General features: G+C 37.1%; 1 protein-coding gene across 2 annotated transcripts in view; it reads right to left on the reverse strand.

Moving 5' to 3' along the window:
• Positions 1-5,646: 5,646 nt before the first annotated feature.
• The window catches only part of FRS2 (fibroblast growth factor receptor substrate 2), a 123,273-nt gene continuing 104,072 nt past the window's right edge, over positions 5,647-24,847 (reverse strand). For both annotated transcript variants that reach the window (XM_036759823.1, XM_036759824.1), the window contains 4 exons: positions 20,692-20,878; positions 13,191-13,349; positions 12,272-12,435; positions 5,647-10,412 (listed from right to left, as the gene is read on the reverse strand). In XM_036759823.1, coding sequence (XP_036615718.1) covers positions 9,462-10,412; positions 12,272-12,435; positions 13,191-13,349; positions 20,692-20,878 — 1,461 coding nt within the window. In that variant the 3' untranslated portion in view covers positions 5,647-9,461. The remainder of the gene's footprint in view (positions 10,413-12,271; positions 12,436-13,190; positions 13,350-20,691; positions 20,879-24,847) is intronic.

The raw sequence follows: 24,847 nt of genomic DNA on the forward strand, positions 1-24,847 counted from the left end.
GTGTATGTGTGTGTATGAGAGTGAGAGAGAGAGAGAGAGAGAGAGAGAGAGAGAGAGAATCACATAAAACTATTTGGCAACCAAGATATGATTTAAAAAGGATTGACAATTTCTGAGTGTGAATTTGGTGAGTTGTTACCTTTCAAGTACAAAGCAGTCACTGAGAACCAAGAGGCTCTGATTTAAGCCACTGAAAGATATAGGAGAAAAAAGAAAGAAATACAGGGGAGATCTAGGAAGCTGAGGCTGAATCTGAAGACTAAAAAAACCAGGAAAATATTTAGCAGGGGATGAAGACCAGCTTTGTGGGAACTTTTTGAAGAGTGCAGCACCAGGAGCGGTCAGCTGACAAAAAGAAGGCTTCAGTAACATGATTCCTGATTGACTGGAGAAAGGCTTGACCTCACTGGACCAGAGCTTCAGCTAGAGAAGTGCCTATTCCACTTTGCCATACACCTCCTCCTACCCCCCACCCCCACCAAAAAGTTTGAGAAAAGTAAGTAGGAGGGAAAGAGAAGTACTACATACAACTGTTTTGCTAGGTTGGAAGAGCTGACTAGGCTGATTTGCCTTGCCTTGAGAGTCAAAGTGAGCTGTTTGATGTGAACTCTGTTCTGATTGATCAACGTAGCATATTAGTAAATGAAGAGCCAGCTGTATTTGGTACTGGTTAAGAAATAGAGGGATCCATTAGAGGAACAGATTAGTATACTACATAGACAGGCAAATGAAGACAGGAGCCTCCTGTCTGATAAATTCAAAGATACCAGCTACCGGGGCAAAAACTCACTATCCAACAGAAACTGCTAGGGCAATGAAAAGTAGTCTGGCAGAAACTAAGTATAGCCTAACATCCTAAAACATGTGCCAAGATAAATTTCAAATGAATATATAACTGAAGACATAAAAGGTGGCACCATAAAGAGGGAAGGTGGAGGGAACAAGCATTTATTAAGTGCTTCCTATGGACTAGGCACTGTACTAGGGGCTTTATAAATATCCCATTTGATCCTTACAAAGATCCTATCATTATCCCCACTTTACAGCACTGAGGCAGAAGGGTTAAATGACTTGCCTAGGGTCACACAGGTAATAAGTATCTGAGACTGGATTTGAACTCGATTTTTTCTCATTATAGGCCCAGTACTAGTAAATTAGAGAAACAAGGACGAAATTACCTTTCAGATCTATGACTAGAAGAACAGTTTGTCACCATGAGAGAATAGAAGATAAAACAGGTAACTCTGATTACCTAAGATTAAAAGTTTTTGCACAAATAAAACCAATGCTGCTAAAAGTAGGAGGGAAGCAGGTAATTGGGAAAGAATCTGTGTAGCAAGTTTCTCTAATAAGGGCCAGTTTCCAAGACAGATTAAGAATAGAAGTCATTCCCCAACTGACAAATGGTCAAAGGACAGGAAGAGGCAGTTTCCTAAGGAAGTTTGATATTGTTCAGTCATTTCAATTATGTTTGACTCTTTGGGACCCCATTTGGGGTTTTCTTGGCAGAGATACTGGAATGGTTTGCCATTTCCTTCTCCAGCTCATTTTACAGATGAGGAAACTGAGGCAAACAGGGTGAAGTGACTTTCCCAGGATCACACAGCTAGTATCTAAGGCTAGATTTGAACTCAGGTCTTCTTGACCTCAGGCCTGGCACTCTATCCACTGCATCACCTAGACAGAAATCTACCAATGGTCCTATATGAAAAGAATGTTCCAAATCACTAACAAAGAGAGAAATGGAAATTAAAGAAACTCTGAAATTCCACTTCACATTCATCAGATTGGTAAAGCTGACAAAAGAGGAAAATGACAAATGTTGCAGGACTATAAGAAAACAGGCATATTAATTTAATCGTTGGTGGAGCTGTGAATTGGTTCCGTGATTCTAAAAAATAATTTGGATCTATTCCCCAAAGTTGCTAAACTGTACATATTCCCTGGCCCAACAATACCACCATTAGGCCTATGCTCCAAAGAGAACAAAGAGGTAAAGGACTTAAGCCGGGCAACGGACAGTGTCAGACCCGGAACCAGGAAGACCTGAGTCCAAATCTAGCCTCAGACACTAACACTGCCTGACTCTGGGTCAGTCACTTAATCTCTTTCTGCCTCAGTTTCCTCATCTACAAAACGGGGATAATAACAGCATCTACCATCTACAGTTGTTATGAAGACACAATGAAATATTTGTAAAGTGCTTCGTAAAACCTTAAAGAGCCATATCAATGCTAGTTGTTTTTTCCCTCTTTGGTGGCAAAGAACTGGAAACTAAGGAGGTACCTATCAATCGGGGGATGGCTGAACAAGTTGTGCTGTGTGAATATAGCAAAATACTATTATGCTGTAAGAAACGGAGAAACCGGGGAAAACTCATATGAAATGACGGATACAGAATGAAGCGAGCAGAACTGGGAGGACCATTTATACAGATAACAAAAACTTTGTGAAGATGACGATGATCAATGCAATGACCGACTGCAATTCCACAGAATGATGATGAAGCACGCTACCCACCACCTGAGAAGAGTCAATGGATTCAGGGTACAGCATGAGATACATATATATATATATGTGTGTGTATGTGTGTATATGTATATGTGTGTGTGTGTGTGTGTAAACACACACACACATTGGAAGAGGCCAATGTGGGAATTTATAGCACATTTGTCACGGGAGTATTTTGTTTTTCTTTCTAACTTCCCCTCCCCCATGGGGGTGGGGAGGTATGAAAGCCTTTTTTTTAAGAGCTCACTATAGTTCACTGACTTAAACAGAACTGTGATCCAAATTAAGAGGTAACACTTTCCTCAAAGTCCATTAAAAGGGGCCATACATTGACAGAGCATGTAAATGTCTGATGGTGTACCCAGCCACAGAGTGGTGAAGCTCAGCAGAGAAATGGCTTCATGTGGTACAGATGTTCCTGAATGGATCAATGACATCAAAGTCTCCGGTCCAGAGTTGGGAGTTATCCCAAGAACATGTTTTTCTTTCTCATGTCTCAACTGAATTTTAGACTCCTTGAAAAGTTTTTGTTATAAAGGATAGCTTTCTGGGGAGTGAGGGATAAAGGGGAAAATTAATGTCAAACAAAGGATATCAATACAGTTTTTAAAAAAGTTCAAACTCTTAATTCTAGCACTCAAGGTTCTCCACAGTACAGAAACATCCACCTTTCCAATCGTATCTTATCCTACTACCCTCTATGTAGCTTCCAGGTGAGCTCCAGTTAAACTGTTAACAACTCATCCATCCTGGCATTCTTACGCCATGCCATCTGCTGTTTCTTTTCCCTGGAAGCACCTCCCTTTGTGTCCTCCCCAAACTCTACTAGCCTGCTGAACTACGCAGCCTTTAAGGCCCAACTCAAACGGCAGCTCTTTCTGGAAACATCCCCTGATCCACACCCCTCCTACTGACAAAATCTCCCCCCACTCAGACCTTTATATACCACTCTGCTTGCATGTACATAAAACTCAAAATCTATGGAGCCGTTTTCACATATTATTTTATGCTATAATAACCTGTGTCTCATTTTCCTATTAGGCTGTATGACCTTGGACAAGTCATTTCTACCTTGAGCCTCTCTTTTCTTACCTGTAAAATTAGGACTAAATTATCTTTAAGATCACTCCTATGGCTCTAAATCCTATGATCTTATGAACTCCTAAATCCACTTAAAGAGGGTTCAACCAATGAGCAGGAGTTTCTATTAGATTTATAAAATTCCCAAATTTAGAAGGAACCTTTGTGTTTGTCTCATGACCTTACTAAATGGTACACTCCCAGAAGACAAATAGTTTCTTATTTAAACTTTCTATCACTCTCTTTCCTCCCGTCACACCCAAGTAGCTACAACAGTGCTCTGTAAACAACAGGTGCTTAAAAATATTTTTGGAATGTATTTTTCAGTTCTCCAGGGCCTATCTAAATTTACTGAACCTCAGAACATGTACATATCCTTTTAGGGCTCATTCTTTGCTTCACTGACTCTGTTCCAGTAAAGCTCACAGAGCATGGGAAAGGAATTCTAACTTTGTGCTTTATGTTTATTGTGTCCTGTTTTTGTTTTCGAATGTTGATGAGATACGCATAAAGTATGTGTGAGCTTCCTCAAGGATAGAGACAATCTTTGTATCATCCACTCCAGAGTAAAAAGTTTCTCCACAGATGACCGTCAAATGTGTCAAATAATGAGTATTCTGCAGAACTGCATCTCTACCAGAAGGTCTATCCAAATAACTTTTGTCACATAGCTCAGTGACTAGGCAAATGACTAGGCAGATGTGACCTTGAACAAGTTAATTTTCCTTTGTATCAAATTCCTGATTCCCAAAAATAACGCTGTTGGCAAGCTTTTTAAAAAACAACCTTATCCTACATCATCATCTACTAAGTGTCTACTGTATACCAGGCACTGTGCTTTATAAATATCTCATTTGATCATTACAAGGCTGAGACGTAGGTGCTGTTATTCTATTTTACAGTTGAGGAATCTAAGGCAGACAGAAGTTAAAAGATTTACATAGGGTCACAAAGCTAATAAGTATTTGAATTTGTCTGAAGTGTCTAAATTTGAACTCAGGTCTTTCTGGCTCAAAGTCCAGAAGAAGTCACTCTGTACCACCTGAAATATTAGCACTTTAAAGACACTATGTACACAGTTTGAAAATTTGTAGGGTGTATATGTGTGCGTTTGTGTGTATTCTTACACATATATGTAAAAGAATGGAACTGAGCAGTAAAATCTTTTACAGAGTTTCTAAACACTACTGAGAAATCCAAATATAATAAAACCAATAAAATGGAACCCTAAATCAGTAGAGCCTTCAATTAACAAAAATATTACTATAAAGAACTATTTTTAGGGGGGGGGAGGAAAGGGTTTTAAATACAAACTCATATAGGGTCTTATTTAACAATTATTTAGAAACGTAGAGCATGGATGCTCTAGGGTTATTATTTATTCAGCCCAGTCACCCACATTATCTAGAGGGCTGTGCAATGAAAATGCATGTTCAGAAGCAATGCAAGACATTTAATCCTCAAAGATTAAATTGTGTTTGGTATACTTTATTTAATAAGCCACAAAGCTGAATACATTATAGAAAATTTTGACAATAGGTTTAAAAGAGTTTGTTGCTTAAATTTTAGTCTAATGATGCTCAATTAACAGAACACTATATTTCCTAAACAGTCCTGATAATTGAGGTTTTACCATTATGGGATTCTGACATGCACAGAATAGAGAAGCATGAACAAACTGGAGTTTGGAAGGTTTGTACTGCACCTTTTAACAAAGCATAGGGTCTCTTGAGACAGTTATCATGCCAAATGGAGATGCCTTCAAAAATGGAAGTAGACACCAACATAGCCATGTCCACATCCACCAAAAAGCCACACATTGCTATAATATAAACTCGTTATTTTATTGCCATGCTACAAAATATGAAGTTGGCACTGATGAGGGATGATGGGAAATGAGAGCTTAAAAAGAAGGGCACACAATGATGTCACCATCACATGGCACAAGGCTTTTAACATCTGGTAAGTTATTATCAATGCTAAAAAAAAAAAAAGCAAACCAAAATTTAAAATGGCGATAAGAAACAGCATCAAAAATACACAATTTCTGCATAGTACAGTATCACTTTTGTCTTTTATTAGAGAAACATGGAATGTTTATAAAAGAAATTAACCAAAGGGGAGGGGCAAAATTCATATTTCATATACAATTTGGCAATGGTAGTCCCACTGTTTAGACAACTTTTTATAAAAGAAAAAATTAAAAATCTAGTAAGCTACCTTTATACAAAGTTGCTATATTTATGCCTTTAAGTAGGAAAAACTTAACATTTTATAATGTGAATTAGGACATAATAATCTTACAATATTATACACTGTAATGAAATAAAAACATAATAATACAAATTTGGCCTTTATAAAAATGTATATTTTGCATTTAATAATGCAACTGTGGCACACTGGTGACTACTGTACTATTAATACCAGTCATTTTCCATGCTATAATGGTAACCAATTGTACTGCAACTGCAACTCTATAGTGTTGTTAAAGATGCAGAAAAACTAGCCCTAATGATGCTACAACAGAATGAAGTGTTATATGATAGGGTGATGGAAACAGGAAGAGAGAAGGAAGGGGAAAAAGGGAAATAAATGGAGTGAAAGGAGGACTGGAAGGCGGAAAGGTAGGCCAGGGCTGGTCTGGGCACAGCATCTTGTGGTACATGGTATAAGACTTATTTTTTCAAGTCAAAAGTGTTTTCTATACATTCAGTAATTCAGTACCAATGCCTATATTCAACATTTGGCAAAGTTCAGGGAAAACATTATTTAGTACCATACACCTCACACATCAGAACTGTAAATGTGATGGTAAGATACCTGTTACTTACCCATGAGTTCTCTGATGGAGGCATAATCTGTGGACACTTACTCCACACTGCACAAATTACAGGGGCATTATTGGTTAGGTAGCCTGGGGGAGGGGATGGCAATTGTTAGCTTGGTATAAAAAAACAGGTTTACTTTCAGGCAAAAACACAGTGTTGTGTGGCTGGGAAGCTGAAAACATAAGGCCCCTTTCCCAATTTTGTAAAACGTTATTGAGGTACTTTTTTTTTTCTTAATATCATGTGCCACAGATTTTCTGGAAAAAAAAATATAGCCTTGTCTCATTCCATCTAACATTTAACTGTGGGATCAATGTTGATTAACATTTATGAACACAAAAACTTATTGGCAAATTTTAGTAAGACCCAAGCCTGATATCTGCAGTCTATTTTAGATCAGCTGGAAAGGGAAAATCTTTTTTGCTGAGTCTTCAAGGGTAAAGTGCATATCTCATCACTCCACAAGCAGCAGTAAAATGAAAGAACCACTGGACTATCTTCCTGGTGGGAGGGAAGGCACCACATTTTAATTCTTACATGAAAAGAGAATCAAGAGAAAAATCATGCCAAGGAAAAGTAGCTATATCTCCTTCCATCTGGGAGAATGCAGATGGAGAATAAGTGTGTAGAGGGAGACTCTGTTGGGAATAAATTATATGTTAACAAAAGTATCTCATAAAAACGTACACCTGGTAAGTCAGATATACATTCCTAGGGTGCAGCTTAAGTCTTATTGCAAAATCTCTAGGGGAATGTATTTATTAAATAGGAAAATAGATGAATTTCAGCAGGTAACCAGATGGTAGCACCAGCTGTATGCATCTAATACTTATTTGATAGTAAAAGTCAAATACTCCGTAGGTATTGCTATGAGAGTGCAGAACCTACAGCAAAGCTGTTAGATTGGCATGTTTTTAAAAAGCAAGTTGGGAACTGGGGATGGAAGGGATAAAAAGGGAAAAAAGAAAGAAGGAAGGGTTTCGACCTAAAAGAACACACAGATAGTATTAGCCCTTTCACATGGAGAGGAATATTCTAGCAGTCTTTGCTGTTATTTCGCGAATTAAGAGCATGTGTACTAGTGTTGTGATTCTTATTCCATGTTATAAAAACCATCACACGAATTTGGCACAATTAAAAATCTCAGGAGAAATCAAGAATGGAACAGTATAAGATATTGCAAAAGGGACCTATATCAGAGAAACCGCCCACCTGGCACCATGGCTCTAGTGAGCATTTTAGTCTCTCACTTGTTACAAGCACCAAGTTCACAGAATACAAAAATCCTGCTAGGCAAACAAAGGGCACTGACGCAACAATGCTGACATCTTACCTTGTTTAAAATGACACCACTCTACTGCAATGCAAATACACGAACGACCTTTACCAATATAGAGTAACCCAATTAATAAGACTGGCTATTTGAATGAAACGATTTCCGGCTAAATTAGTGCTATAATTTCAGCCTAAATCTGGATAGCTAGCCTCAAATGCAAAGTCTAAAAACTTAAGAACATAAGTAAAACCGTTTGTAAGTGACCCAACCCTTCTGTCTACTTCCCCTTCCATTCTCAAGAATCATGGAACCTGGAGGATTAGTTTAAACAAACATTGATTCCTCTAAATCCTAGGGTATGACATGATCTCTTTGCTACAGATCTTCCAGGATATAACAGTATATTCAGATTCTGTCAAAATCCAGGTAAAAGCTAAATTCTAGCTATGTTTGAAAGGCTAAGCATAGCTGATGAACATTATTACAGTGGGTGGAGTACAACTGCAGCCAGGCTTTACATAACTGAGAAAATCACTGCTAAAGTGCAGAGGAGTGTGTCCATTGATAAATCTACAGTACCTCTGGGGAACTTTTTATTTTATTAGTGTCTACTTTCATTTGCAACCAAAGAGTTCATCTATGGACACATGAATGAAAATTTAAAATCAAGTGGATGTCTCTATCAGACTTGAAAAGTAAACAGCATATCAATAAATACTGGAAAAGGGCAACCCTGTTAAAATCTAACAGTAAGTTCCAAATGAACCTTCAAAACCATAATTTGACAAAACATAGACTAAATAAGACTGAACAGATAAACAACAAAACCATATACAAACTCAACCATCTTAAATCTAAAGACATCATTTAACAAAACAGACATCCTGAACACCAAAGGTAAAAAGGAAAGATAAGTGGAAACTTAATGGCACAAATATAAATGCCTCCAGGAAACAATGCTGAGATTAATGTTCTATTGGAGAATACGTTTGATGATCAAGAATTGCAACTCTTTTCTGGTAGTAATGGCCTGAGATTGGTTCTAAATTCCCATCGTGCTTCTGATCAAGGGAACCTTGACATGCCCTTAAAATGGAAGCATGAGGTAAGGAGAAGGGGACTCTCCCCATCCTGCCCTTCTAACACACACCAACAGTACGCCATATTCATGGATGTGTTATTCTAATAAAGTTTTAGGAAAAGGATTTGACTGGTATATAAGGAGGAATGGTATACCTTATATATGTATTCCTTTTATGTACAATGCATTTGGCTCAAGTCAAAAAGCCTTTAATTAATGAAATGATGAATGACTCATGCTGGAGGCCACCTAACTTGGAAAGTGAATCTACAGATATTTACTTTCAACGACTAGATTTATCTGCTAGTAATGCACACATCAAGAGGTTTTATAAAATGTTATGAATGTCAACCATGATTAGACATAAATGATAGGCACGAGTCCAGAATATTGAAAAACTCAAAACTGGGATGTCACTCACTTCCACTCTCAATTAAATAGGCACTGTGAAAATGGCAATGTTGCTATACAGTAACAACTATTATAGAATGTAATTTAGTGTTCTTTAATGAGTACCTGCTCTACATTAATTCCCTTTAGTTAAAACAAGCACATGAAGTATTCAGAAAAAAATTCTATCAGTCTATAAAAGGTGTTAGTGTTTAGAAATGAAAATGAAGCACTTGCATCTTCATTTTTAAAAACTTCACAAAGGTGCAAACGATGGATGTAATGTTTCCAAGGCTCACATAGGCAGGTCAGTACTATTGTGTCTAGTCTTCCTAGACGTACCATCGTCTCGTGGCAGTGCTTTCTGCAAGCTTGACATAGCAGCCGTTCTTTCAATGTCTATCACAGCATACAGCTCTGTGCGCCTGGTGGGAGTTTGTGGAAGTGGAGTGGTGGGAGTTTTTGGAGTCTGAGGGTTGTCAGAGTCACTACCACCTTCCAAATCAACCTGGATGTAATTGAGTTGCCTATGTTCTAAACTCGGACGCCTGATGTCAAAATTAAAGACTGTAGGTGTACAGTCCCGGCGCCTTGCAAATTCTACTTTGTGAGCACTTGCTGGCACTGTTACATTCTCTGTATTCACATAGTTATGCATTGGATCCAGGTTACTGTGATAGCCATTGAGAGATGGGGTCTTTGGTCCTAAACTGTCATCTTCATCTCTACTTTGCTTGTGGGCTTCCCAAACAGGAGGCAAAGATGGTAAGTTTTCATAGTTTAATAATGCAGTTCTCCTCTGAGCCGAGTTGTTGATATTCTGGGTATCTGAGGTACTGGTAGATGTCAGACGAACTCTCCTGACCCCTGAGGCACTAGGAATAGATAGCCCATTTATATTTTCATATACCAGTTTGTTACCCGAGGGTGCATCTTTCCGTTCATCACTGTCATAGCCAGTGTCCCATTCAGTGTTGTTGGTACTGCTACCACTAACTTGTTCTTTTCCAAGCTGCTCCAGTTTTTCTCTTTCCATTAACTGCCTTTGAACAGGGGTTGGTCCTAAAACAAACTTGACTCCTTCAGGCTCAAGAAGAATCTGAGGATCTCTGTCCTCAATATCACTCTGCTCTTCTCTTGTTTTGTTACTTTCAACATTAGAAAGCCTCGTCTCTAAAGGTATGTGCACACTTGATCTGTTTTTCCTTTCTTCTTGCACACCTGTGGTGTTGACGTAGGTATGTACCTAAAAGAAAACGAATAGTTTTAAATATTCAGTCCCAAGCAACAAAAAAAAAATGTGCTTTGTGATACATTCGTTGGTTGTTCATTTTATTGTACAATCTCAACATCTTTCCCTTCTAAACACTTATTCCATAAGGTCTTTATCCTAGTAATCTTTCTTGAAGGGCAATTACTCCCTTGGAATCCCAAAACTTCAATATTTCTAAAAATAAAGAAAAAGAAATTACCCCTTCCCAGGGTTTAAGTATGTTTCCCAAACAGCTTGGTACAATTCTACCCAAAAGTGAAATCTGTGTCTCCTGCTAGTCTTAGAACTACCAACAATCTTACAACTAAGCCTAAAATTTCACATGAGGTTAGTAGAGAAAGAAAAACACAAAATAACTAGTAAGGGTATGTACCCTCAACAAATGTGAAATTACTAGCAGGGTCATTCTAAGTTCTAGTTAAAAAAGACTACATTTTCTAATCCTACAATCAAATCTCCTCCTTCCTCCTTCAAAACTCAGTAACACTCCAGCACTGTGCATGAAGCCTTTATTTTCTAGTCTTTCCCAGCTGCACTCTCTTATGGTAAAGCCTCACTTTCCTTCTTGATCGCTTTTCTCTTCACTACTTCCCCAAATACCCGAGACCTTCCTGTTACTTTGAATCCTGCTGTACTTACCTTTGTCACTCGGTAGGTACAATCCAAATAAAACAAATACTGTTGAAAACAATCACTAATTTCTAAAAACGAAGATTATTTTATGCACAATATGGATTGTAATTACAAAACTGTGCCAACAAGTCTTTAGCTTTTATGTTTATAGCATTTAGCCACTGGCTCTATCTATGGTAAAGAGATGTAACTACCAGTTTCATCTATGATTATATATTTCAGTCTCTCTCTCTCTCTCTCTCTCTCTCTCTCTCTCTCTCACACACACACACACACACACACACACACACACACACACACACACACACACAGAGTTATGTGTTTCTTTAGCAAGAAAGGAACAAAATAATGAATTAATCTTTTACTTCAACATTTAATTTATTTACCAAAATTTACTTCAATAAATAACCAAAGTGAATGACTTGTGGGCTTAAGCTAAGAAGTTTTATTTGGATTGTCGTAAACACTTATCTGACATATTTGGAGAATTTATTTGGAGAATGTTAGAGTAAATGATATATTATTGGGTATATAGCTAACAATCATTCAACAAATATTTATTAAGCACCTATTACCTGTAAGATATTACAAGGGACATGAAGACATAAAAAATTAATTTTACAATCTAATAGAGATAAAGCATATACATAAATCACTAGAAATATATGATACAGTATAATAATTTAAATGGATTAGCAACCACATTTCAAAGAATTAAAATATTCAACACTAAAATTATGCTGAATATAATTTATTTTACTTGCTTAGATAATTCAGAAAATATTTCAGGATCTTGTGGTACCCTGGGTCATACTTAGCATAGGGCCTTACACACAGTATTGGTTTAATTCAGTTGAATATCAATCAGTGAACTCAGATCTGGAATTGACTGACATGTCCTGTATTTTGATTATGAGGCAATCAGTGAAATGAAACTCCGGATTTCATAAGAACATCTGAATTTTATAAATCTTACAGTTTATGCTGGGAATTGTGCTCAGCCAATTAGCATAAAGAAAAATGCTAATATTTCTAATCATGACATATGAGTTGACTTAAGCCAATAAATAACTCCTGCAATTCAAATGAAAAGAGAAGCTTGATCTTGATGAATGAATCAGCTGCTATTTACTGCCTGGACACATTAGGGCTTTAGCCTTAACGTATACTCTTATCACAGTTAGCTAACACATACTTACTTGTTCCTCAGCTACGAGCAGTGGATGTGTTGATTCTTCACCTACTGAAGGAAGGCGTGCACTTCCCACAGAGGGATGTCTGCTTGAAGGATGGGATGAAGCATCTCCAAATGATGGATATCGAGGATATCCATTAGGTAAATTTTGTGCACCAAACCCAGGAGCTATTGGGGTTTTTAAAAAAGAAAGATAATGTGACTGTGTCGCCATTATTTGATACATCTAGCAGAATTCTAAATAAGCCCACAGAATACCTCAATCAGAAAGTGAAATTCCATTTGGGGTTGCTTTGAAAAGCAACCATCATGGAAAGTAGAGAGCTTATATTATAGATAGGTACAGTGGCTTCAAGTGCCAAATCCTCAACAAAATGGTCAACTATTCTTCATTCCTGCATGATAAAACCTTTATAAGCTACTCACAATTTAGAGTTAAAATTATAATTTTTTTTACTACATAGTAACCTACCGAAAAATATATTAATGACAATCCAGTTACACATAACTAATATTTATTTCAGATTCATATTATTCAACACATCTATATCTATATATCTTGGGCAGGTAAGCACAATGCCCTCAGAAAAAACACTTCCTCCCAGTCCACATACCCAGCTTCCAGCCCAGCCCCCACAGCATGCTTAGGGAAGAAATCTTTGTGGAGCTGCAACCAAGGATATTTGTCTGTCAGTGCTACAGCCCCCATCTCCCCTGTAAGCCACAGCTCTTTGCTGTCTTCCTTTACTAGCATCTGAGCTATTTAAATTTAGGGACTGTCTTACTTTTCTACTTACTAGCCTCTCACACCCAGCAAGAACTTAGTAAATGCTCTTTCTCCTTTTCCCTCTGTCTCTTTCTCTCTAAACCATCCATCAGTTCTAACCTCTTCTCAAAAGCACGCGTGTGAAGACAGTACTTACTGGTGGGTGTCCGAGGGGTCCTGGGGACTTCCAGTTCAGTCTGTTGGTGATTCCTTTCTACCACTGGCTCTTCTACAACATTTATGCTATTATTCTGCATGATCTCTTGTAACATATTAAACAATTCTTCTGCACGGGCACATTTAAAGGCAAATATTCCTACAGATATAAAACCGAAATATGGCAAATGAATGGTCACCATAGAGAAACAAAACCACTGACATTCATGTTCTCAGACCAGAATGAGGGAAGCCTTTTTAAATAGATAACAGATCAAATCTTTGCACTACCATATACCAAGTGTTGGCTTTACAAGAGTCGGTACCTCCCATGGAGATGCACCCTTCCCTGCTCTCCAGAAACTTGAAATCTAGTAGGGGAGAGGATAATCGCATGAACAGAGACTGTGCTATGTGCATAAGAAATACGTAAAATGTATTTTTGATTGGGGGATTCAACAGATTTTCATAAAGTAAGTGGCACTTATGCAGGGCTACCAAATGATATCATAAAAGATTAAATGTATACTTTACAATATACGCTTACTTTAAAACAAGCTTTACATGTGCTGTTATTTCATTTAATTCTCACAAAACATTCCGTAGTGATGCAAATATTATTACTCATTCCCATTTTACAGATAAGGAAATGGGGATCCAGGGAGGTCATGCGATTTGTCCAGGTCCACACTGTTATGAAGAGGTAGAGCCAAGACAAGAACCCAGGACAGGTCTTCAGTCTCCAATGCCAGTGTTCTTTCCATTACATCAAGCTTCTTTATGAAAAACTAGTTAATCTAATAGAAGAGCTGTAAACATAGTTTGTATGACAAATGAAGCATGTTTAATAAGACAGTAAAGCTTTCAGATAAGAGAATAACTGATAGAAAACTTTGGTCAGAAAAGATTCTTTTTCTTTGGTTTCTATGGATAATCATGATAAAGAAAATGCTTGCATAAAGGTTAAGTAGGGTTTAAGCAGAAAGCTCAAACAAAAGAGCTCGCAGACACTACAACAGATAGCAACAACTGAATTTTGGTTTTAACTCAGAAGATGCACAATACAAAATGGGTAGCAATGGCTTTTAGGAATGCCAATCCCAGGCCATGGGAGCAGGGAAGAAAACTCACAATAACAAGAGAGAACAAGGCAAAGAAAAGGAAAGGGAATTAGGGATGAGGAAGGGAAGGAGAGTTCGTTTAGTTGCTTGGAGTGATCTTGGACAATCCAAATTAAAACACATGTTCTCATCTTTTTTTAAGCTGTAGTTTTAAGCCGTAAGCTGATTGAAATAAAATGACACGTTTATTTATATGGCATTTTACCCCATAACAATTCTACGGGGTAGGTAATATGGTAAGATTGCCACTTTATAAATATTCTCTGAATTCAAGCATAAATCTAGTATATTTTCATCTATGCCATGTGTCCTTCCTCCACAATGCCTTTAACCAAATCAGATCTGACCTAATTAAAACTACCCAAATACTTTCTTTTTTTGAGCTCTTGTAATCTTTCAAATTTGCCTACTCAATAAAAAGCTCTAATCTTTTTAGCTATGAGTCAACAATCTAACTTCCAAATTGTGTCTGAGCACAGACAAAAAGGGGAAGGGCTGAAAAAATATTCTAATGGTTGCTGAAGTTTTTGATTACGAAGCTTCTTAAAATGTTATGTCTTTCTAGAAAAATAGGCATGATACAGATCTTGTTATCTTTTCCCCCTTCTTTCTAGTCACATACTGACCACCTTAGTTTGGACCCTCAATACCTCTCTCCCAGTTTACTGCAACAACATCCCAACTGATTTCTCTACCTAGAGTCTATTCCCACTCCAGGCCATCCTCCACATGGCTGACAAAGTGGTTTTCCCGCAGGGCTGATCTGTCACTCCCCTACTCAACTCTAATGGCTCCCTTGCTGCCTCCAGGATAAAAGATAAATTCTTCTCTTCATCTTATAAATCTCTGTACAACCAAGCCCTGACGCATCTTTGCATACTCATCTATGCACTGATTCTCCACCTTCCTGCACTCTGCAAACCAGCTCAACTGCCCTTTCTTGGTTTGTCACACACAACCCTCCATCTCTTATGTCTGTGCTTGGCTCTGGCCATCACCGCCCCCATGTCTAGAAGGCTCTCCCTCCTCCAAGAAATCCTTCTCTCCCTTTTAGACACAGACCAAGCATCATCTTCTACACGAAGTTTTCCTGATCCTACCAACTATTGTCCCTCCTCCCAAACTACCTTATATTTAATGACTTTGCATTTATTCCTAGCTTTCTTTTATTATATTTGTTCATGCATGTACTTGTTTCCACTGTTAGAATGTAAGACTCTTGAAAATAGGGATTGTTTTATTTATATAGCTATCTATAGTGTTTAGCATTCTGCTCGGCATTTAATGTGTTTGTTGATTGATTCATTACTTCTTCATACACTCTTATATTCGTCTCTTTACACCACACTGCATTTCCTATTTGTATGCCTTTCTTAATTAATGCCTGAAAAGTTCAGCTCAAAAGCCACCTCCTATTATGCTGACTTTCTTAGGTCCTAGTGTCCTACTAGAATTTATTTGTATTACAATCAATCCTCAACTTTTGTGGGGGTAACATTCCTAGAAAACCAAGCAAAGTCAAAAACACAAATGTTGATACATTGAGCAGAGAGGAAGGGGGGTTAGGTTCCTGCAGTCACCAAAAATTGTAATTTTTCACTAGAGATTTGCATAGAATTCTTTATGACAAAACATTAACACATTAACATTAACAAAACACTAACTCACTTATCCACAAACGTGGCCACTTTTCTATTTTTTAAATTTCCTCATCTGCACTTGAGAGGTTACTTTAGCACTTTTTGGAGCAGATTTACACTTTTGCAAATACTTTCCTCCTTTCTGCAGATATGACAAATCATCCATTCATTAACACCAAACTTGCAGCCAACAGTAGCTGCAGACATTCCCGCACAAAGTTTATCCAACACCTCTATTTTCTCACTAAGTCACATCATTGACTTTGCATGCTTAGGCTTAGAACCCAAAGGAATTGCACTATGCTTTGGGGGCATAACTGCAAACTTGAATTTTAAAAGCTAATGGTGAAAATATGCAGTGAATGCATGGGGAGCCCTTTGCAGTGGTAGAGGGAACAAGGCCAGTGAAGTACTTAGTAGGATACCAGCAGTTCCACAAACTTTTTTATTGATTACTTTGCTTTATTTTAGTTTGATTATAGGATTAAGTTTTTTTTCCTTAGGCTAATCTAAATTTTCCCCCTTTTTAATTTTCCCTAATTACACAAAAACAAATTTTAACATTTTAAAAAAAATACTGAGTTCCAAACTCTTTGCCTGCTCTCCCTCCTCTCCTCCCTCCCAGAGACAGTAAGCAATCTGACATAGATGTACAATCATGTAAAACATATTTCTGTATTAGTCACTCTGTAGAAGAAAACTCAAATGAGAAAAAGAAAGGAAGAGAGAGAAAGAAAGAGGAAGAAGGAAGGTTGTTGCTATTGTTGTTTGTCCTTTGTTCTTGAGGAGACCAGTGAAATCAGGAAGGCTTGACTTGCAAGTGAACTGGATTTAAGTGAGGCAGGACTGTGCAAAGTCACCAGCTTCACTTTCTCCTACTGAGCTATCTGGGCCCAGTGGCAAGATACAGATCAGGATGACTGGAGATGGCCCAAGATGCAGTGGGACACCTTGGCTTTTTTAAGCCAAGGTCTTTCCCAGGTCTCAGTTTGTCTGAGGCAATACCCATTCAACAATTAAGGCTAGGTAAGAAATGAGGCAGAAATGGCCTCTTTCGCCAATTAAAAACAAAACAAAAAATCAATCTGGGAGGGGAAGATCCTCAGGATTTCTGGCCAGAACAAAACAACTGGTATTTACACTCACTCTGAGCCATCAAACCCAAATAATGACCAATAGAAGCTTGGGCTAGAATGGGCTGGGCAGGGCAGGGAGGAAAGTATTATACTTTAGTCTATATTCAGATGCTATCAGTTCACATTTTTCATCATGAGTCCTTTGGAATTTTCTTGGGTCATTATATTGATGGGAATAGCAGTTATTCATCATACAATACTGCTATTAATGTGTAAAATATTCTCCTGATTCTGCTCACTTCGTTCTGCATTGGACTGCATAAGTCTTTCTGGGTTTTTCTGAAATTATTCTGCTTGTCATTTCTTATAGTAAAATAGCACTCCATTTCAATCATATACCACAACTTTTCAGCCATTCCCCCACAACTGACAGGGGTGAGGGTGGAAGAACTGAAATTCAATTTGATTCTTAGCCACCACAAAAAGAGCTGCTATAAATACTCTTGTACAAATAGGTCCTCTCCCTCCCCTTTTTAAAATATCTTTAGGACACAGACCTAGTAGTGGTGTTGCTGGATCAAAGGGCATACAGTTTTATAGCCTTTTAGGCAAAATTCCAAATTGCTCTCCAGAGCAGTTGGATCAGTTCACAGCTCCTCCACCAAAGATACTTTAGTATTGCAATTTTTCTACATCTCCTCCAACATCTGTCATTCTCCTTTTCCATCCTTTTAGCCAACCTGATAGATATGAGGCGGTAACTCAGAGTTGTTTTAATTTGCATTTCTCTAATCAAGTGATTGAGAGCATTGTTTTCATACAACTATAGATTTGATTTCTTCTTCTGAAAATTGCCAATACATATCCTTTGACCATTTATCAATTGGGAATGACTTGCATTCTTACAAATTTGTCTCAGTTCTCTATACTTGAGAAATGAGGCCTTTATCTGTAATGTCTGCTCTAAAAATTTTTCCCCAGTTTGCTGCTTCCCTTCTAATCTTGGTTGCAATGGTTTTGTTTGGGCAAAAACTTTTAAATTTCATGTAACCAAAATTATCCACTTTACATTTTATAATGCTCTCTATCTCTTGTTTGGTCCTAAATTCTTCCCTTATCCATAGATGACAGGTAAACTATTCTATCAAATACTAAATTACTATGTTCATGTACTACAATGTATTGTGTATCTAATCTATTGCACTGATCCACCACTCTACTTCTTAGCTGGTATCAGATTGTTTTGATGATTACTACTTTATAACGAAGTTTGATATCTGATATAGCAAAACCACTTTCCTTCACATTTCTTTTCACTGATTCCCTTGATAGTCTTGATCTTTTGTTCTTCCAGATGAATTCTATTATTTTTTTTTCTAGTTCTATAATTTTTTTGATAGTTTGACTGGTATGGCACTGAATAAATATAGATAGAATTTTCATTTTTATTATATTGGCTTGGCCTACCCATGAGCAATTAATATTTTTCCAATTGTTTAGAACTGACTTTATTTGTGTGAAAAGTGATCTGTAATTGTGTTCATATAGTTCCTAGGTTTGTTTTGGCAGATAGACTTGCAAGTATTTTACATTGTCTACAATTATTTTAAATGGAATTTCTCTTTCTATCTCTTGTTGCTGGATTTTGTTGGTAATATATAGAAATGCTGATGATTTACATGAGTTTATTTTATACCCTGCAACTCTGCTAAAGTTGTTAATTATTTCAAATAGTTTTTTAGTTGATTTTCTAGGATTCTTCAAGTATACCATCATATCATCTTCAAAGAGTGACAGTTTTGTTTCCTCATTGCCTATTCTAATTCTTTCAATTTCTTTTTCTTCTCTTATTGTATTAGCTAGTATTTCTAGGACAATATTAAATAATAGTGATGATGGGCATACTTGCTCTGCCCCTGATCTTACTAGGAAGGCTTCTAGCTTATCCCCATTACAGATAATGTTTGCTTATGGTTTTAGATAGATACTACTTATCATTTTAAGGAAGGTTCAATTTATTCCTGTGCTCTTTAATAGTGTTTTTAATAGGAATGGGTGTTCCATTCCACAAACTTGTGTGAGCTGTGCCTCTCATTTTTTTCTCTACTGTGAATAGCTGCAAATGCACATAGCTGTCAATGTGAAAGTAAAAATGAGGCTACTAATAAAATCACACAAATGCTTGAAGTTGCAAAAGTTAAAAATGTAAATGCTGAGGTCTGACTTTATTGTATATTTGACTTTCTATGCATATTTATTCCTCCAGCGGCATGTAAAGTCCTTGAGAGCAAGAAGTGACTGCTTCATTTTTGTCTTTGTATCCTCTGTGCCTACCATATAGTAGGCTCTTAATTAATTCTCACTGAACTGAATAAAAGAATCCAAATATTTTAAATAAAATTTTCATAAATTCACAAACGAATACTTTTCCCGAATATTTTTTAAATGACAGCTTCAGGTAAGATAATTTGCCCAACCACCTAACCCAAACTTCAAATGAACCCAATTCAGTGGGCCTACAAGTGAATACAATTTGTGTTTAAAACAAGGGGTTGATGGGATAAAACAAAAGATAAAAAGGGAGTCATTCAGGACCTGAGTGCCAAGTGCTTGGTAATGTGCTAATACAGGCAAAGGAAATTATTAAGACAGTAATAATTTTCAGACACCACATGGTAACAAATGTAAATTGTTAAAGTCAGCCAAGCAAAGTTACACAAGAAGGATTCCATGGAACAATTTCATATATTCCAAACATGTTGCTTAGTTTTTTATTTTTTTCCTTGAAAATGATTTCAATACAGGGTAGCACAAATATCATATGCTACCAGGTGGCACAAATATCATATCATCTTGCGCACATATGAAAATAAAAGTACTAAGGAAAGTTCAAGCATAGTAACACTTCAGATAACAGGCATAATCCTGAAAAGGTAAAAGATAATCTACTGTAAATCTAATATATTTCTCTATATAGGAATATGGCCATTTTAAGAGCTCACATGCCATATCCTTTCAATAATCAAATGATTACTCTCCCCTAGTTCCTATCTATTTGTAAATCTGGATCTTCATCCTATTGTCTATTTCCATCCTGAACTGCCAGTATTTCATATTTATTGAGAACCTATAACATGTTAGGTTTGGCTCTGGGCATAAAAAAGATGCCACTCAAATGATATGTGGCCATACTAGTGAACTCCAACATGGGCAGTGACAAAATGACACCAACTGATAGTACAACAACTGGAAATCAATTTATTTTTATATTTAATTAATATTTCAGAATTTAAGTTATGAATATGACAACACTCAGAATTCTGTACTGTGTCAAATAGGCTCAAACAATACAGAGAGTAAGCCAACACCCGCTATTCAGACAACTCTGTCCATGTGCTGTGCCGTAAGTCAATATTTTCTGAAGTTTCTGTCAGCAACATTCTTCGAGAACTTAGTTAAGAAATTCAAGTGCTTTTATTATTTTCTTGCTGAAAAAGATGGTTAATGTCTAAGTTGTTATCTAAAAAAGTGATTGTTTAGGGTCAGTAGGCACACTTTTTAAAAAAATCGTAATTATTTAATTATTGCTAAAAGGATACCAAATTACTTTCTCCAAAAAAATATTATTCAATTTTTCTTGGAATAGGTAAACAGATCTCATGTACCTTGTCCAGTCTGACACCTCCGGCCACTTTCAAAAGAAAACAGATTTGAGTCATAGCCATAGCGACGCAAACAAAGGTAATGCCATTTTACAGCATCTCGTTTACGGGTATGTAAAATCAGCTCTGTGTCTGTCAGCTCCATTACGCCAGAACCCAGCTCATTGCCATCATCATCCACATTAATGACCTTTAAAAAGGAAATACAACAAATAGTAACAGTTAATAATTGTTAGTATTCATATAGCTCTTACAATGTGTTAGGCACTTCAGCAAAACTAATAATTATTCTCCCAATTGACATTACAAACACACACACACACACACACAGAGTTTGCCAATTAAATAGAAGGAACAAAAGGCTTCAGTTGATTCATTCATTCAACTAACATTTATTGCATTATTAATGTATATATATGACTATAAACAATAATACTACACAGCTAGTACAGGGAAAGTATTATGAAAATATGGTACGTATAGAGAAGCCAGAAGTATCTTAAAGATCATCTAGTCCTGAGTTTATAATCCTACTAAGAAGTACAGGCATATACATACAAACATGGAAAGTTAAATAATGTAAGGGAACATGTGGCTAAATGCCAAAAGTGTAGTATAGAGAGTGAGCAGTGCAGGAAATCAGAAATGGGAAGATCATCATCGTAGAGGAGGCCGGAAAGGACTCAAAGTTCGTGGGACTTTGCTACTTGCTTGGTAGGACAGGCAGAATTGAGATACATAGCAAAGGTAAGGAAGGGCCCTGGGGAAGTCAGGGAGACAGATGACCAAATGAACAAATGACCAAAGGTAGGAATGGGGAAGATGTATTCACTTCAAGTCGAATCAAGTAAAGAGGTATGGGTACAATAATATGTATGATCTCAGATGGTGCAATAGGTTTATTATAGACCTGAGACTGTAATACAACTAACAAAATATGGCTTTACAAATCTTATCTAAGGCTTGGTAGTATGGGACTCACAACTAAAGAATAACAATGAAAACATCTACCTTTTTCAAAAGAAACTGATTCAACAGAGGGCAAGAGTATAACAATGCATGTTAAAGTATGTTCCTCTGTCTAAATCCATGAACCCATGAAAGGAAGCATCGTAGGGAGCACAGAGGAATAAAGGGGGAAATCGCAGTGATATCACTGTGAGAGAACATTAGACAGCCCAGGCATAAGGAGGCTGTGGATGCCATTCTTGACTGACAGCACACATGTGGAAGGAGGCAAGTTGATGATGATACCTCAAATTTTTACACTGTTTTAAGGTCTACAAAGTGCTTTACACACATTATTTCATTTGAGCCTCAAAAGGACCCTGTGAGGGAAGTCCCATTAGTATTATTATCACCCTTATTTTATAGATTAGGAAACTGGGGTTTCACAGAGATGAAGAGGACATGACCATGGCCACACAGCTTGTAAGTGTCAGGGGCAAGAAATAAATGCAAGTTTCCTGACTAAAATGCAGAATTCTGTCTACTCTGTCATAATTTTCTCTTTCAGAGACAGATACAGGCACTACTGTGCTACATGAGGAGTGAGGGAGTCAGGGAAATATTTGGGCTTATGGGGGGGGGGAGAATCTCAGCTAATCTGTATATTTATGTGAAATCTCTCTCTGCTAAAAACAAAGCATCTGATAAACTCTTGATTTCCCCTGCCAATCATTTCATCCCTATGAAACACTTCATCTCTCAAAATGGTGGGAGGAACTGTTCATCTGAGCCCAATTGTGAAAAAAAAAAGGAGGGACAAATTAGAAAAGTGAAAGTGAGTGATAGGAAACTCAGGAGAAAACGACCATGTCATCTAAAGAGTTGGTTAAGTAAGTAACAAAGAAGGAAACATTGGGCATAGTTTGGCAAACTTCAGGAAAGACTATAAAAAGCTGACAAATATGGCAGTCATGATCCAATCAAATCGGCCTCAAAATGAAGTCCCAACAGAAGTAGGAAGCTCTCAGTCAATCATTATACTAATATATAATCAATATATTAATTAAATATATATTACGGGTCAGGCACAGAGAACATAAAGACAAAAAAAAATGAAAAAGAAAAAGAAATATTCTTTGCCTAAGAGGAACAGGCAGAGGAGACAAGGGAAGGAAAGGGAAAAAATATTTATCAAGCACCCACTATGTGTCACCCTCACAACAACCTGTGAGCTAGATGCCATTATTATCCCCATTTTAGAGCTGAGGAAACTGAGACAGACAGAGGTCAAGTGATTTGCCCAGGATCATGATTCAGCTGTATCTGAAGCTAGATTTAAACTCAAGTTTTCCTGATTCTGGGTCTAGCACTCTATTTGTTACATCACCTAGTTGCCTGTATGTGAATATTTACAAAAAGGCATACAAAATAAATAAATACATAAATAATTTTTGGCACTAGCATTTGGGGGCAGGGGGAGGTCTTATATAGGAGATGCTTGAGTTTGAAGGAAAGCAGGGATTCTAAAAGATAAAGCTTAAAAAGGAATACATTCCAGGCATGAGAAGAAGAGTCCTCACAAAGGCAAGGAGACTGGACATACAGGTGTTACGTGTGAGGAACATGCAGAAGCATGGTGTGACCAGGCCATACAGAATAAGAAGCAAAGTAAATGCATAATAATCCTACAAACGTGGGCTGCAGTTAAATTGTAAAGGGTTTTAAATGCAAAATAGAAGAGTTTGTGTTTGACTCTAGAAATAAGAGGGAGCCAATGGAGACTTCTGAATAAGTGAGACCTGTGCTTAGGAGAGTAATCAATCGATATTTATTAAGCACCTACCACGTGCCAGGCACTGTGCTAAATGCTGGTGACACAATAGAAGGCAAAACGCAGTCCCTGGCGCAAGGAACTTAGAATCTAATGGAGGAAACAATATACAAACGAATATATAAAAAGCAAGCTATATATAGAAGCTGAAAATAACTAAAAGAGGGAAAGCACTGAAATTAAGAGGGGTTGGGGAAGGTTTCCAGTAAAAGATGAAATTTTAGTTGGGATCTAAAGGAAACCAAGGGAGGTCAATAGTCAGAGTGGAGCATGGAGAGTGTTCCAGGTATGAGGGACAACCAGAGAATATACCTGGAAGAAGGTCTAACAAAGAGCTTTGGGCCCACAGTTATGAGAAGGAAGGAATATAAATAATGATCCAAAAAAGGAGACAGTCTCAAAAACAAAATTCTAACAATGTAATAACAAATTATCCTAATAAGGAAGAAAAAAAAAGGTATCTAAAGAATCAATATTATTTCATAGGGAATATTGTGATGACCTCAGATTTTTTAAGGATATGTAAAAATGAGGGATGAGTCATATTCTATGTGACTAATATGAGAAAGTAAAGTCCCCAAAACAGATTAAGGCTTTTGAAAAGTATTAAGAAAACAAAACCAAAAAGAAAACAAAAGGGCTTTGGGGAAGGCAAAGCTATACTAGTAATAAGGAATAAATCAAGAAAAGGATATTTCATTGCCTGGGGAAAAACGTATAATCTTTACATATCACTCAAACCAAGTAGAAATTCTCACCTACTATTTTGTTTACAGTGATGATTCAAATTACATGGTACTTTATAATTTACAGAACTTCACAAAGATTACCACATGAACATCTACATATTTCCTAGCACAGAAAATGATCTTCAAGGTGGTGTGGTTCGAATAAACCTGGTTAAAAGGGATGTGAACTCCAAAACAGATGAGGAAATACATACTCTGTTAGGTATTCTTTTAATGAGTTCAAGTTATCAAGTCAAGATTAATGACATAGCCCAGGATATCAAAAGAGTTTGCAGGTATGGTCGCTAAACTACTGTTTAAGGAACACACGGTGTAGACAAAGTGTTAGAAAAACAGAGACAGGCAAATAGTTGCCTGATTTTCAAAACAAGAAACACAACTGACTGCATATTAACTTATAATCTTGATGAAAATCCATGGTGAAATTCTAGAACAGATTAATAAGTGAATTGAAAGCACTTAGAAAGGGAAATGATGAACATAAAAAGCCAAAAGTAAGGGGCACAGCTAAGAAAAGTCAGTGCTTATTAAATGCTTAGTATGTGCCAGGCACTGTGCTGAGCACTGAGGCTACAAAGAGAGGCAAAAGACATCCTTGACCTCAAGGAGCTCAAATTTAATGAGCGAGAAA

Source organism: Trichosurus vulpecula, chromosome 5 (genome assembly GCF_011100635.1).
Source record: "Trichosurus vulpecula isolate mTriVul1 chromosome 5, mTriVul1.pri, whole genome shotgun sequence".
Classification (NCBI taxonomy): domain Eukaryota; kingdom Metazoa; phylum Chordata; class Mammalia; order Diprotodontia; family Phalangeridae; genus Trichosurus; species Trichosurus vulpecula.